The following is a 17,367-nucleotide window of genomic DNA, read 5'->3' on the forward strand; positions in this document are numbered from 1 at the left end:
CAAAGGAGATAGGATTACAACCAAGAATCACCTACCCAGCAAAACTGAGTATAATCCTTCAGGGAGAAAAATGAAAATTCAGTGAAATACAGGACTTTCAAACATTCTTGATGAAAAAGCCAGAGCTGAATAGAAAATTTGACTTTCACATGCAAGACTCAAGTGAAACATGAAGAGGTAAACAGAAATCATAAGGAGGAAAGAGAAATCATAAGAGACTTATTAAAGTTGAACTGTTTACATTCCTGCATGGAAAGATGATATTTGTAACTCATGAGGCCTTTGTCAGTGTTAGGGTAATTGGAGGGGAAAAAATTATATGTATGTATAGATAGATAGATAGATAGATAGATAGATAGATAGATAGAGGGTACAGGGTGAGTTGAAGATGAAGGGGTGATATCTGGAGAATAAAATTAAGGGGTGAAAGAGGATTATACTTGGAGAAGGAGAAAGGGAGAGGTAAAATATCTCACATGAAACAGACAAGAAAAGGCTTTTACAGTGGAGGGGAAATGGGGGAAGGTGAGAGGGAATGAGTGAATCTTATTCTCATCGGATTTGGCTTAAGGAGGGAAAATAACATACACACTCAATTGGGTATGGAAATCTATCTTACCCTACAGGAAAATGGGGGGGGAAGGGGACAAGAGAGCAGGGGCAGATTGGGGGGGGGGAGAAATCAGAAGCAAACACTTCTGAGGAGGGACAGGGTCAAAAGAGAGAATAGAATAAATGGGGGATGAGATAGGATTAAGGAAAGTATAGTTAGTTTTTCACAACATGACTACTATGAAAGTGTTTTGCATAACTACACATGTATAATCTGTATTAAGTTGCTTGCCATCTAAATGAGGGTGGGTGGAGAAGGGAGGAAGGGAGAAAATTTTGAACCCAAAGTTTTAAAAACACATATTAAAAAAATTGTTTTCACATGCAGTTGGGAAATAAGAAATACAGGAAATAGGGTGTAGAAATCAATCCTGCCCTATAGGAAAATTGAAGGGGAAGAGGATAAGAGAAGGGGGAGAGAGATAGAAGGGAAGGCAGATTAGGGGAAGGTGTATTCAGAATGTATGCCATCTTGGGGTGGGGGAAGGGGTGAGATGGTGAGAAAATTTGGAACTCAAAATCTTGTGGAAGTGAATGTTGAAAACTAAAAATAAATAAATTAAAAAAAAAATAAAATAGGAAAGAATCCATGAATAGATTTCAGGGGATCTTTGATGTTGAATGAGTGAAAAAAATTGCATCTTTATTTTCACTAACCTCTACTTGAAATTTAGTATTTCCTTCAATTATTTAAAAATATCTTTCTGAAAAAAGGCTCTATAGGCTTCACCAGGCTACCAGAGAGATCCATGACCCTGATCTTTATGGTAAGACATGAATTCATTAGTTAGGATGTGTGAATTCTCCTTTCATATTTTCCACTAATTCTCTGTGTGGCTATGGACATATCATTTGAGGACCTTTTGCCTTAGCTTTTATAAATTTATAAATAAGGTTATATAGATTTTTAACAATAGTAAAGCAGTTTGATACCCTCATTTTAAAGGAATAGTAAAAATAGTGTTCGTTCATGTTGTTTGCGAACTTGTTTCTCTGGCAATTTATCTATTTGCCTCAAATGTTAAATATATTTGTGTTTTACAGAGCTACATCTATTTGGGATAATAGTCTTCAGATCACCACAGTGTCCAGTGTGATAGGAGCATGGCTTGGAGCATTTCCTATTCCATTGGATTGGGAGCGGCCATGGCAGGTCAGTTTTCCTTACCTAAAATCGATAGACCATGTGGCTACAGCATGTAGGTAAGATTAAATTAAGCAAAATAGTACTTATAAATTTATATCTCAGCTAATGTTTTTTCTAGGTTATAATTTTTTTTCTTTTCTCTCCTAGTTTTTATGGTACTATTTGTGAGAGATATTTTTCTGTAGTTAGCATCTATAAGTTTATAAAATAAGGTATCCTGATTTAGTGGGATAATCTGAGATCTTTTTTAACCTGTATATGCAGATGAGTCTTTTGGTTAGGTATTATTTAGTGGTATGTAACTATACTTTGCAATTAACATATTTAAGCTAAACTACCATATTGTCATTTAGTTCATAAAGTGATTTGTGAGATACATAGGAATAACTAGAAAAGATTGTTCTTGTGTTGGAACAAGAAAGGTAGGGTGCTTTTTCCTGATATTTTCTCTTTATTTCCTTTGTCAAAATGCATCATCATTAAATTTGAAAAGTTTTCTGATAATAGTTAATTTGTGGTATAAATTTGGCCAAAATATTTTGCTGAATACCTGCTAAGTGATGTCAGAAGATGAATGTGTCTTTTTTTTTTGTTTGCTGTCATTAAGAAAAGGATAAAAAGAGTATAATAAAATGTAGTAATTGAACACTGTTTTTATTATTCACTGGTGAAATGATTTTTCTCTGAATGTCTTCTCATTGTGTGACTGTGTTAAACTGGTGCCTGGTGATATTGATTTATATGTCAGATTAAAATACTCCCTAGTTAGGTAGGTACCTTAATAGTAGAAGATCAAGCAATTAGTGACAGATGCTTAATGTGTCTTAAGTTCTTAACCTAATTATTTTTAATGTTATAGTGCTGTAATGAAATTAGTTTCAGGAGATGTTTTAAAAGCATTTTTGAATTTGAATTTTTTAATGTCTTCACCCTAGTGATAGAGCCAAAAAAATACTTTGTAACCAAAATTTTATTTTTGAATGTTTTGGAGGTTTTTCTGCCAATATTAAAGAACTTCATGTATCACCAAAAATATACATCCCTGCAGAAAAGACTCATAGGAATGCAAAAAGGACATGGGCAAAGACATTTAGACATGCTATTAATATTACAAGAGGTTTAATTTCATCTAATAAGGAATTTTGGAGGATTCTCTTGAAAAAAATGAAACAAAGCAGAAAATAGTAACTTTGTGGGAAAGTGACTGGACCACTGAACCTCAGTTTCCTCTGTAAAATGGACGTAACAGCCCCATGAAGCAGGCCCTGTTGTTATGAGTAACAAATGAGAGTATCAAAATATACAAAGCATTTTGCAGACCTTAAAGCATTATGTAAAAATGATATCATGGTCTTATGACAGATACTCTTCCAGTCTGAGAAGAAAAGAAAAAGAATCATTTGATGAGTGAAATTGTTTTTTAAGTAAAAGTCAGATTCCATTCTTGAATAGTTATTTTATTTAACTTAAGTTTGGCTTTACGCTTGTATACATAGATTTGAATACAGGAAATACTGGTACCAGTAATTCATCTGATTTATGTTTGATTCACTAGAAAAACTGTGCCGTGTACTATTGGGCCTAACATACTATAGTGGGAGGGGGGAAAAGCGCTGACATGGATCTCGGAGATTGCACTGGGCTAGAAGCTAAGGCCTGATTCAAACTTAGCTGTACCACGTACCACCAGTCACCTTGGATAAATCAACCTGAGCCTCATTTTCCTCGTCTGTAAAATGGCAGTAATTTTGCTTGTAATACCTATGTTCTAGAGTTATTGTGAGTATCAAATGATGTAAAGCACTTTATAACCAAAGCAGTATGTGTGTGTGAATTATTGTTACTTCAGCATTTACAATGATTGACTCTCCATCTATCTGTGCAAGATTGCAAATCATCAGCTATCAGAAGGGCTATCATGTGAAGGAGGAATGATTAGATGTGTTGTTTGGCACCAGAGGAAAGAGAATCAGGGACAGTGCATGGAAATTGCCAAGAGGCCATTTCAGGCTTGACATCATGAAAACCTTGCTAACAACTAGAGCCATCCCAAAGTGGAAGGGGCTTCCCAGGGAGGCGGTGGGCTAACCCTCCTTGAAGGTCCTGGGGCACAGGCTGGACCGCCGCTTGTCAAGTTTGTAACAGTGAGGACTCTTTTTATGTATAGGTCATACTAGATGGATTCTGGAGTCCCTTCCAGCTCTCAGATTTTAGGATTATTTGACGCATTCATACAGTAGTAAACAGTCTCCGTGTCAGACTTGTATCAGAAATGTTGAATGTGAAGATTATTTCCCAGTGTGTAGCTGTCGTTCTTATTCAGTATGTATTGTTTTCAGTGGTGTGAAAGCCATATATATATATATAAAACTTGTCTATTTTATGCCATATTTGCTCCAAGCTATGATTAGTTAAGAATTTTTCCACTATTTAAGGTTGTGAAAAGGGTAACTTGATTCCCCTCAGATTTTTTTTAATGATGTGATTTTAAACATTTAGGTCATTGATTTGCTTAGAATTTATTTTGGTATATGTTATAGGAAATTTATGATTGGAAAAAGAAGTGGACTGGTCATCTAGTAAGAGTGAGAGGCTAACAAATAGATCAGCTCAGATATTACACTGGTTCCCATGACATGTCAGAAGTCTAGGGAGAGCCTTTTAACATGTTGGGTAGATCTTCCTTGGAAGATCTTTGAGACAGCATGGGCAAGAATTATATGAGATGAAGTGTGGATGGGTTATGACGTGCATCAAAAGAAGGAAGTACCGTGTGTGTGTGTGTGTGTGTGTGTGTGTGTGTGTGTGTGTGGTTTGTTTTTGTTTTTTTGCCAAACTGCTATCCAATTTTCCCCAGCAGTTGGAACAGGATATTAGCAAAAGGGCTATCTTTGCCATTGTCATTTGTAATCATCTTTGGGGCACAGGAATATATTCTAAAATAAAATACGTTGGAATTTGGTGAATATTATAAAGTGTTGCAGTGATATATCCTTGGTTCTGAGTTATTTGGCATTTTTATTATTTGTATGATGGCATAAATGACATGCTTGTCAAATTTTAAGATGGCTTGAAGTTAGGAAAGGTAAGTAATAGGACAGATGACAGGATCTAAAAGGATCTTGATAGACTAGGACCAGGGGTGGGGAACCCATGGCCTCAAGGCCACATGTGCCATCCTAGGTCCTCAAGTGTGGACCTTTGACTGAATCCAAACTTCACAGAACAAATCCCCTTAATAAAAGAATTTGTTTTGTAAAACTTGGACTCATTCAAAAGACCATGTGTGGCCTCAAAGCCACAGGTTCCAGATAATGGGTTGAATTTAACAAGATGACTTTTTTCCCTTGGCCTGGATCTATGATATTGTTAGACTAGGGAATTCCCCATGTGGAAATCTCTTTAGTGATACAGATCAGCAATTTACAGTTTTAGAATTGACTAGAAGCCTCGTACTTTAAGTGACTTGCCCTTGGTCATATAACCATTGTGTCAGAAGAAGGACTTCAATCTGGATCTCTTGTCTCGAAGACTGGCCTCTGTCTACTGTGTTGTATCACACTGCCTCCCTAAGATTAGTCTTTATAATAATAATTTATAATGTTATACACTTGGGTTAAAAAAATTAGCTTCATATGTATAGAATAAATGAAACATGGCTACACAATAGTTTAGGTGTGAAAATGATCTGGGGCTCTTAGTGGATTATTAGCTAAAACTGAATCAGTAGTGTGACATGGCGGCTACAATAGCTAATGCTGTGGGAGGCTGTCTTGTGTCCAGAACAAGGAGAAATCATCCTGTTGTGCTGCTTCTCTTTGGACCCCATCTCGAATATTACGTTCATTTTTGAGTAACACGGTTTAGAAAGGACACAGGCAATCTAGAGCATACCTGGGGAGGAGATCTAAGATGATCAGGAGACTGGAGACCATGTCATAAAAAGACGTGAGGGACTGGAGATACTCAATCTGGAGAGAAGACTTTGGGGTAGGGGATGGAGGAGGAGAGGGAAAAGACGATATTATAACTTCTCTCATTTGAAGGGCTGTGACGTGGAAGAGGGACTTAATTCTGCTGAGACCCAGAAGCCAAGACCACAAGTAGAAGTTATAGAGTGGCTGATCTTGGCTTGATGTCAGAAGTGTTGTGAACAATTATGGCTATTGTGAACTTGAGTGGGCTGTCTTTGGAGGCAGTGGATACCCTTTACCACACTTTTGATCAGCCTTATGGATAACCTCAGATGGCCCTCAGTCAGTTGTCTAGTCTTGTCAGTTTTACCCCCAGTATATCTTTCATATCTTCCCCCATCTCTTCACTTACATAGCTACCACCCTGGTTTAGTCTTCTAATCATTTCCCTGGAGTCTTGTAATAACTTGCTAATCCTGTCCTCCCAGTCACCCAGGCTAGTCAACTTAGTCATTCTCAACTCTTTCCTCACTCTTCCTCCCCATATCCCAAGTCATTTCAGTTCTGCCTCCATAATGTCCCTCTTATCTGTGTCTTTTTCTCCGTTTACATGGCCACTACCCTAATTAAGATACTTCATCGCCTCTCATCTCACCTGTTGTGATAGCCTCCTTATTGGTCTTTCTGCTTCCAGGCTCTACTCTCGAGTCAGTCCTTCCTCCAAAGCACAGGTCAGGCCCTGTTATTCCCCTAATCAAAAAGAATTTCTGGCTTGATTTCTTCCAGTATAAAATACGAATTCCTTAGTTTGTCATTTAAAACCCTCTACATTCTGTGTCTAACCTGCCTTTCCTGTCTTGTTCATAAGACCTTGCCCTCTTAACATTGCAGCCACAGGTCTTTGAATTTGCTATATGCCGTCTTCCCCTTGGTAAAAATGTAAAGCATAATCTTTTGACAGTTTAAATATTTGGAAAATATTGTTTTGTTACAATTAAATAGAATGGTGCTCAAATCAAATATTTCTTGGGGCCTACTGTAAGTATGGTATTATGTTAGGCCTGTGTTTTATATATAGCTTTTAACATTTAATAACACAATAGCATCTAATTTTTTAAAAAGTTTTGTGGGGATAGTATTGTGTCAACTTTTTAATATGAAAGAATTTTTTTTTCCTCTTAAATTTGCTACCTTTTTTGCAGAATCTTGTGAGACTTATCTTTAAAAATTCAAGGCTTTTTTGGGGTAACTTTCAAGACATGGATCAGGGCATCATGTATGATAGAAACTAGAGGGAAGAGATGACATTTTAGTTGAATGAAGCTGATCAACAAGTTAAAAGATATGAATATTTGTATCTCTAGGTTCTTGGAACCTTCACAAAATTAAAGGCGTTTGGGACATGTTTAATGATTACATTTTTTAGTGTAAAGTCATATAAATCCTTTTAATTATGTGTAGTGCTCTTCTATATCAACTTTTGTAGTGATTAAAAAATAGATAAGTCTGTCATTTAACTAGAAAAAAATTGTCTTTCTACATGTAGCAAAGTCAGCAGCTAGGTGGTACAGTGATTAGAGTGCTGGACCTGGAGTCAGGAAGACCTGAATTCAAATCCAGCCTGACACTAGCTGGGTGACCCTGGGCAAGTCACTTAACCCTATCTGCCTCAGTTTCTTCATTTGGAAAGTGAGCTGGAGAAGGAAATGGCAAACCGCCTCATTATCTTTGCCAAGAAAATCCCAATGGGGTCATGAAGAGTCGGACATGAGTGAAAATGTACTTGATTATAGAACTGTTGCAGGAAAAACCTCTAAATCTTGGGCATTTTAGAAAGATCTATCAAAAGTTGTTAAAAAATAAAGCATTTGGGGAATAAGGACTAAGCTTCAACTATTTGGAAAAGAAAAATCCCATGTGAAACAGCATTTTCCCCCCAGGTGGGATAAATAAAGTTTTACCTTATTTATTTGAACATTTTATTGAATTGAGACAGCCAAGTGGCAAGGTGGATAGTGTTGGACTTGGGGTCAGGAACATTTGAGTTCAAATCTGGACTCAGATGTGTATTAGCAGGTGACCCTGAGTAAGTTAGTTAACCTCTCTGGGCCTCAATTTCTTCATATGTAAAATGGGGGTATTGTGGTGAGGTTCAAATGAGATAACATGTAAAGTGCTTTCTGAGCCTTAAAGCTCTTTGTAAATGCCAGCAAAATAAATAAAATATTATTGTCCCTATTTTTAGTCATTTTCATTTGTAGGAATTACATTTTTTTTCCTGGATAGGACCTGTGACTTCACTGGTTTGGTAAACTCTCAGTGAGGAAACAACTACCAATGAAGATCAATCCTTGCTCTGTAACTTACAGATTAGACAATAGCCTGAGCCTATACAAGAGAAGTGCCTTGCCTAGCTTCACACAGCAATTAATATTTGTTAAGCATAGATTTTCCCCAAAACTTAGACAAAGAGCAAAATTTAAGTGCCAGATAGTACAAAATACTTTTATGTAAATCAAAATCAGGGCCGTAACATCTGGACACATTATTAAAAATTTATATTGGCTGTATTCAAGGATTAGCGTCAATTTTATGAACTTGGTTTGATACATTTTAAGTAACATGTTTTCTTGTACACACACTAAGACTTCTGGGGCACCCTGCAACGTAGCTGTTTTTCTAGTTTAAATATATCTTGTTCTAAAACAAATTCCACCTTTTATTGTATACATTTAGTAGGAAATTAAATGGTGTGTGGACTTCAGTGACTAAATAACAATCATGTTGATAAACTAACAATTTTATTTTGATGTAACCATGGCTACTAGCATTATCTGGCTTATTACTACTCCGTTTGATTAAAGTCTTAGTTAAGGAGGGCAAGGTCTTGGGCTGCATCCCTGTAAGATTTATTTAATTTTACTTTCTTCCCCATGACTAAGGATTGACTCTTTTACTTCTTACCCCCAGTCAGCATCTCTCATATTTATACCCTTTCTTTGCACATTTATTACATGATTCTATGTACACCCAAAGTTCTTGAATGTCGGAATGTTACTAGAGAAACTTTGTCGGTGAGTGTATGCGTAAATCATTGTCTTCAGAGCCTAGTGGAGTGCCTGAGATACATTAGCTTGTAAGTGTTTGTAAAATTGAATATAGCTCTACCACCAGAAAAAGATAAGCTTGATCTATACTTTCATCTTTTCGTTCCCATATCCAGAAACCTGCCAGTTGAAGGGGTATTTCAGTGAATACTGGAAGAACATTAGCATTCATGACCAGTGGAGACTTCATCAGAATTTAAAAAAGGGCCCTTTGGAATGCAAATGCAAAGTTATTTGTATTTGTAACTGACACAATCTACCCTACAAAAAAGTGAAACACATTAAAAAAGTACATTATGTGGGGCAGCTAGGTGGTGCAGTGGATAGAGCACCGGTCCTGGAGTCAGGAGGACCTGAGTTCAAATTTGACCTCAGACTCTTTTGACACTTACTAGTTGTGTGATCCTTGACAAGTCACTTAACCCCATTGCCTAGCCCAAAAAAAGAAAAAAGAAAAAAAGAAAGTACATTGTGAGACCTTAAAGCTTCAAGTGTTTCCCTTTGATAAGCTGTGATCCTAAGACCCTATGGATAAATTAAGTAGATGACTAGTTTCAACTTTGGGTCTGTCTTGCTCATCTGAAGGCAGTGGTTTTCAGTGTCCTCAGTGCCTTGATTTATGTATTATATACCACTTCTCCCTATAACACATAACATTAATGAGAGCAACTTGGAAACAGCATCAGTAATTTTCCTTATTTTTGAGTGTGGAAAATACATACTAGTTGTTGGAACTTTTAGTTTTACTTAAGCTTTTAAATTAAACGGTCTAAACTGAGTTTATAACCCCATTACTAGCATAATATGTATGTTTTCATCTTTAATGAAGCTAACTCACATCAATTAATTGCTGATTTCAAAAACAGTATTTGTGTTTCTGTCACTTTTATAACATAGGAATAAACAATAAGAGCAAGGCGTTAGAAGTCTGGCTTCACCTCCATGTCTGTTAATGGCTAATTGTCTGATTCTCAGTGCAACCTTCCTAAGCTCCTGAGAGTTCTCTCTTTGGTTTTTATTCCCAGGATACATGATGTGAAGAATAATATTTATTAAATGTGGTTGCATGTATAGGGCAAAGGGACAACCCTTCTGGTGTTTTTTAGGTCATGGACATGGCATTATTTTAAAATATGTTGCATTGGCAGCTGCCTATTCATTTTATTCTAATTTTGATCTCTGTCCTCATAGAGTTAGACATGTAAATATATTTACATATTTGTAGACTGAAGATTGTAATATTTTCACTTTAAGTATAATTCTTTCATTTCAAATTCAAATATGCCACATACATATCTTTTAAAAAGAATACAGAAAATAGAATGTTGAGACATAAGAAATTTGCAGACATTAGAATATTTTTAAAATTTGAATACCAAATGGCCATCCACATTTTACCTATCTTTCCCCTGACCAACTCACCCAGAAGTTATTCTTAAGCTGGCACATTTAGCTTAGTGGTGAAATATATGCAAAAAGCAAAAAATGATGACATTTTAAAATGGGTAATTGCAAATTTTAAAAATCTATAAGGCATGAATAAGAGACCTAGAGGACATGGCAAAATTTTCATCCAAAAATATAGGTAACTGAATGTAATTAGAAAGCTCATAACACCCAGTAACTGTCACCTATATTATTTGTATTCCTAGATTGATTTTTAAAATCTTAAAGCACAAAATATATTTTAGTTCAAACATCAGGTGTTAGTAAAATTAGGCAAAAAGACTGTACAAAATCTTAAGTAATTGTTACATTAACTTTATTTTATAAATACTGGAAATGATTCAGTTTTCTGGGCTCTTAACTGATAATTGTGTGCCCATAAATGTTATTTTAATTCTTACTTGAATGCTTACTTGGAATCTTTTTTCTTAATGATTTAGAACTGAAATCTTCAGAAATGTCAGATCAGAGAGTTAGTATGATTTTAGAATGTATATGTAAGTGATTTTTTGACATTTTTCAGAATGATTTAAATGCTTTTATTTATGAGTGAAAAATCAATATTGCATGCTGACACAGACTAGATACTTTGAGAACCAAATGATGTCCTTGTGAGTTTTGATGAATTGTTTATTTTTAAGAAAACACAAGTAACTTGATTTTAATGAAAAATAATACACGACTTATCTTTAAAATAGCAAATATGGGGGAAAGGTTACTTCCTAGAATAAACAAAGTTTTTAAAAATTCATTTAGTATAGTTAACTGTTGTCTTTGTAGTGGTGCCTTTGAATAGCAGTTTTTAAAAGTACTGGGTTTTATACTAAAATTTTATTTTATAAATTTTTGCTGGATTTTATACTAAAATCCAATACTGGATTTTAACATTTCTTTAAAAATTCATTAGAGTACCTTGGCATTATTTTGTTTTCTACTTGTCTGAAGAGATGTGTCTTTTATTTGGTAATTTTAAAAAATAATTCCTTGGACCAAGTGCCTTCTCCAAATCCAAATTAGTTATTCTAAACTAATGCCTAGCTATGTTATTCTGATAAATTTAGTCTGATCTTTTAAAGGTGAAATTTTGTCTCCCTTCATTTAACCTAACAAAATTAAATTCTAAGCTAAATACTGAATTCTGTTCAATTCGGCATTTGTTAAACACCTGTATAAAAGTTGAATATTTTAGGTGCAACTAGTAAGATCTTTTAAACCAGGATATCAGTTACTCTCTAGGTATGGATTTGCTGAAACATATCTCCTCTGTTGTTTAAAAGCAGCAAGGTGGAGCAGTTGGGCCTGGAGACAGGAAGAACCTGACTTTGAATCCAGCCTCAGATGCTGACCTACCTGTGTGACACTGGGCAGTTCACATAACCTCTGTTTGCCTCAGTTTCCTCCACTTTAAAGTGGAGATACAACACCTACCTTGAAGGGTTGTGAGGATCAAATCTGATATTTGTAAAGTGTTTAGAACAGTGACTGACACATAGTAGGTGCTATACAAGGACTTATTCCCTTTGCATTCCTATTAGTAATGTAGTAAGGGCAACGTGACAGATCTCTAAGATCTTTCTGTGAGACGAAAGACATCAAAAAGATAAAACACAACAGGAGGAAGAAAATGATATGAAAGGCAAGTCATCCAACTAAGGGAAGGGCTCATAGGAACTATGAACACATAAATATACATTTAAATATGTAAATATATATATGAATACACACAGAATTTTTTTTTTTAATGATTGTTTTAGCAACAGTTTGGACATGTCTTTTGTGGAGGACTTTGTTCCTCTATTGTGTTTTAGAGAGCAAAAGACTACTTGGCCATCCCAGGTTGTGACAGTAGAGTTGTATCCGATAGACCATGAATCCCTCGAAAGTAAGGATTGTTTCATTGTTTTGTATTTGTGTTATTATCCCTAGCACCCAGCACAGTGCTCGACAGGTGGTAGTCTCTTAATAAATGCTTGTTAATTGTTTACTCATGTCCTACCTGGGGGTCAGTTGTAGCAAGAGAGAGCAAAGCTGTCCTTTCAATCAAGGTAATTTTAGAATACAAAAGGACCTTGGAAATCATCTATTCCAACCCCTTTATTTCACAGGTGAAGAAATAGTGCCTATACAGATAGGCATTTGAATCAAGGTCCTGACTTCAAATCCTCTTTTCACTAAACCACGATGCCAGTACAGTATTACTGTTAGGTGATTTGCCCAAAGGCATACAACTTGTGTCTTCTGGCTCCAAATCCATCTCTTTGCATTACCATCATGCCTCCTGAGCAAAAAAACATAAAAACTTTTTTTGCAGTACCCTCCTCTCACTCATTACTCTGTTTATTTGGTATTTTGCTTGTATATATCTGTCTCTATGTATATGTTTCTTCTGATCAAATGTAAGCACGCTGAGGGCAGCAGTTTCACTTTTGTCTTTATATCTTCTGTGCCTAGCACATAATAGGCAGATAATGCTTGTTGTTAAATCTGTCATATTAAATCGAGACTCTTCAAGATTGAAAAAGAGAAGGTACTCTTTGTATAAAATATTGTCATTGCTATCAAAACCATGGAAATAAGACATTAAGTAGAAGTAACATTTGAAGAAAAGATGGTATTCATCATATTGTCATTTCTTAGTTTTTAATGGAGAGCATTAATAGAAATCTTGAGTGGGAGCGGCCAGTAATAGCAACCTTTCACAAAGGCTGGGGCTTATGGCAATGTTCCATTTGCCATTGATCTCCTTTGCTACAAATCAACTGCCTTTTACTAATTCTTGTTTTAGGTTAAATTCTACTACAAAAATGACATAAGATGAAGTCTTCCTTAACAAACATATTCCCATACCGTAGTCTTGGCCCATTTATTTCAAACACTATTCAATTTAATAAAATCATAATATAATAGAAAAAAGTAACCTGTTAAGTTGGAACATGGCCTCTCTCGGGAAGGAAAAGTAAGATTAAGCAGTCATAATGTATACCTGATCTGGGATGGCTTTAGGACATGCACCAGAAGCTAAGCGTTTTCTTTCCTCCATATTAGGGAGTAGTTTTAATTGCTGGTGGCAAGGCAACAATATTTTTCTAAATCTGTAAAATAATTTTGAAAAGCAGTATTTCAGAATCATAATTCATGGTTCTAAACAAGTCATTTAAAAATAGAATTTTGGGGTTTTTTGGTTATTCGACTGCAAGTTTGAAAAAATTTCAGCTATTTATAAATAATACAATGAATGTTAGACAAATGTCAGCAGAGGAGCATAGGCTTGAAATTAGATAGGAATTTACAAAGAGTAGATTCATTGACTCAAGTTGGAATTTGACTGGGCAGCTAAAAGGAAGATCTACCAAACCTTTGAAAATATTTTTGGATTTTAATAGACTACAAGTGGGCTGAACTTGTTGACTCCAAATGGTTTGGACTTTTTGACCATATTAGGTAGATAAAAGGAAAAGTGAAAATAAAGGGAAGAAGGAAAACTAATACAAGTTCTCTTTACTTAATAGGACAAAGGCTATTATTTAGTTTTAAATACAGGCTACTACTATACAAGATAAAAAGTTTGATGCTTTGCACACATCCTAAACTCTGCATATTCATTTATTTGTCATGTAGGAGTTAATATGGGACCAAAAAAAAAATAATCACTTAGGGAGAAACAGAATTGTTATTTTGTATTTAAATTTAATAATGTTACTGCACATAGAAGCACTGTTTTGAAACAAAGGTTACTAAAATACTCTATGATAAAGCTTCATTCAGGCACTACTAATCTGGAATTTTTGAAAGCTTAACCTACTCTGGGCTGAGGTTCATTTTGCTGTAAAAGGTAATGCACTAAGCAGAGAATATAAAACAATTTCAGAGAGAAAAAGATATTTTTAAAGACTTCACATTTTATGCAAAAAATACTAATTATAAGTTTATTATTCATTAAAACAAGACTTATATTAAGCAATAAAAGAACAATTTAAGTTATTTGGATTTACTTCCCACATTTGTATAATCAAACTTAATTCCTTTGAAAATGTAATTTCAGACTGATCTTCCAGGTTAGCTCATATTACTATAATATGGTTTTATTTTATTTCCAAACAACTGCCTTCATTGTCTTTAAAAAAAAAAAATCCTCAAGCCTTGGAGTTTTACTGAAAGGCCCTTTCCAGTGACCTAATATTAACGGCAACAACAACAAAAAAAACCAGAATCTTTGGTTGAGTTAAAGTAGCATAACTAGGACTTTCCATAAGAAAATGCTCATTTTAAATAGCTCTGAATAGAGGACAAATCACCCCAAATTCATCAAGCTCAAGAGTACAACCTAAGGCACCTCAGAATCACAGATGACATTATCATCTTTGCTAAAGCTCTAAAGACCAATAATGAATGAATAATTTGTCTTTGGAATGTGAAGATGAAAGCCTAATGGTCTAAAAATGTTTATTAAGCAACCAAGTACAATTAGAATCTTTACAATTTTAGAGTTGGAAGGAACTCATTTCACAGGTGAGGAAAATAAGCCCTAAAGAGGTGAGGTGACCTGCAAAAGGTAATGGCAGAGCTGCAATTAGAAGGGGTCTCCTGCCTCCCCAGCCAGGAGAGGTTACATGTATTTGAATTTGCACTGTGTATGTAAAATATGGAACTATGCAGTGCAAATTCAAATAATGCAGCTACTTCAGGGATTCATTGTTCTAAATCTAACCATTTGGGACCTGTCTTCATAGAAATTCTAAGCTTTGAAGGTTATCATCTAATAAGCTTGGATATTCTAAATAAGCTCAGCTAGATTTCTGAAGATTCCATTTACACCATAAAAAAAAATCTGTCCATGGTTATGATCTGAAAACAACAGTCCACCAAATCTAATTGAAAATGGTAAGCGGTCACTATTCTTGTTCATAAGACTAATTAGAGCCAGACCATAGAGATCATCTCTTCAATCTCCTTCACTTTACAGGTGAGGAAATTAGTGCCCAGAGAGGCTGAGGGAGTTGCCCAAGGTCACCCAGGCCTTCTGACTCCAAAGTCATCATTTCTCAAACAACTTAGATGATACAAAAATAGTTTTTTTACTGGGCAGAATAATCTTGTAAAGTGGTGTAGTGAAAAGATCACTGGATTCGGAACACCTTGGTTCAAGTCCCAACTCTTATACTTCCTACTTGTGTGAATGTTGAGAGGTAGGATCTTATTTTAGGAATCACTTAACCCATCTGAGCAGTTTCCCTCATCTATAAAATGGGGATAATACACTTTGCTTCACAGGCTTGTTATAAGGAAAACACTGTATAAACTGAGAAGCATGATGTAAATATTTATTATTATTATGCAGAAACCTTTGTATTAAAAAAAAAACATTTCCTATAGGCTTAACATACAGTGAGCCATTATATTATTAATTTAATGACTGACAGCACATTTAAGTACTGAAACATTTTTCAAGTGGGAACAATCTAGTGTTCCATTACCCAGAAATATGCAGTCTAGTGGTAACTAATCAGCTTGTGCCTAGAATCTTATAGAAATCAAACTGAATATAACAGAAATCATGATTGGGGCTATATAAACTAGGAGATATTCTACGATACTCTTAGCTACTTGAATCAGATGAGTTATCCTGACTCTGAAATATAGAAAGGGATAGTTAACATTTTACAGTCAAGAAAAAAAAATGGTGGTAGGGTAGTCTTAGGTTAAATTTGCCTGACTATATGTTTATATAAGAAGTGTAGTCAATAAGGTGATTTGAGTGCATAGTGTATATTTAGACAAAGTAACGAGGGTATGTAGTGGTGTATATATTTAATAAATACTTGATAAAAATGAAAATTTGCCTTAATTACTGACTACCCTTTGTATAATTGAGCCTTATTTGAATGATTACATAAGAGTGTTGTTATTCAGTATTAGGCCAGTCTGTCATGGACCCCTAGCAAAGAGGTTCCTTTACCAAGAGGACTGTGCTATGAAGACTAAGTATTACCTTAAAGTTGTACTGTGGTATGTACTTCAAGGACTAGAAGTTCCAGTATATTGAAATACATACTTACAGATGAATACATTTAAAATAAAAAAAAATCCAACCAATCCTTTTCCTGAAGATTGTGCAACCTATACCAAGAAAATCAGAGAGCTACTGCAGGATTGGAGAAGGGCATATGTCGTCATTTTTTAAAGTTGTGAAGAAAATGGTCTCTGCCAGTTATGAGCAGACGTCAGTTCCTGGGAAAATCTCACAAAGTAGTGAACTTATAGAAAAGGAAGCATGGTGATGAAAGATCCACATGATGGGCAGGACATGTCAGACTTTACTACATTTCATTTTTGTACATGATTGCTACTAAAGTATTTGATATCTCATGCTATTCTTGTGGGAGGAAATGAAGGGGGCGGGGGACATCAGCTAGCTGGTAGTACGTTTAGGTGGACTTGGAATGAGTTGAATGATTGGGAGGGTTCAGAGAGTCATTTTTAATGATTTGGCGTCAGGAGGACTCCAGTGGAGCGCTCTGGGGATCTGTGCTTGGTCTTGTGCTGTTTGGTGTTTTTATCATGAATAGAGGCATGGATGGTGTGCTTTTTAACTATGCAGATGACTCAGAATTGTGAGGGATAGCTGATATACTGGATGCTAGGATTCTAAAGATCTTGATGGTATAGAACATTGGGCCAAATCCAAAAGGATGAAATTTATTAAGAATAAATGTAAAGACTCATTTGGATTCAACAAATCATTTTCATGAGTCCAGAGTGGGAAAGTGGTTATGGCAGAAGTTTGTCTGAAAGCAAATTAAACCATATATGAAATAGAATCTTCAGTTCTGGGTACTACAAATTAGGGTAGAAGTTGAGGAGAAGAAAATTTAGGCTTAATGTAAAGAAAAACTAAAAGGGGGAAATAGGATATTTTGGAACATAAGTGATTTCCCCTTCTTACTTAAGCTCTTTGAACAAAAGCCAGAGGGCTACTTATAGGGCATAGTTGTGGAGAGAATCCTTTTTCATATATGGTTTGGACTGGTGGCCTTCAAGTCCCTTCCAACTCTGAAATTCTGTGATCCAATAGGCAAATAAAATCAACATTCCTTACTCCTGTCATTGTAAGGCTCAAGAAACTGACTAAAAGACTAGTGTT

At 35.3% G+C, this 17,367-nt stretch overlaps 1 protein-coding gene across 1 annotated transcript in view; it reads left to right on the forward strand.

Annotated features, from left to right (window-relative positions):
- The window catches only part of PIGF (phosphatidylinositol glycan anchor biosynthesis class F), a 43,058-nt gene that overhangs the window by 24,402 nt on the left and 1,289 nt on the right, over positions 1-17,367 (forward strand). The window contains exon 5 of the mRNA XM_027865061.1: positions 1,657-1,765. Coding sequence (XP_027720862.1) covers positions 1,657-1,765 — 109 coding nt within the window. The remainder of the gene's footprint in view (positions 1-1,656; positions 1,766-17,367) is intronic.

The sequence above is a fragment of the Vombatus ursinus genome, unplaced genomic scaffold (assembly GCF_900497805.2).
Source record: "Vombatus ursinus unplaced genomic scaffold, bare-nosed wombat genome assembly UNPS02014778.1, whole genome shotgun sequence".
NCBI lineage: Eukaryota > Metazoa > Chordata > Mammalia > Diprotodontia > Vombatidae > Vombatus > Vombatus ursinus.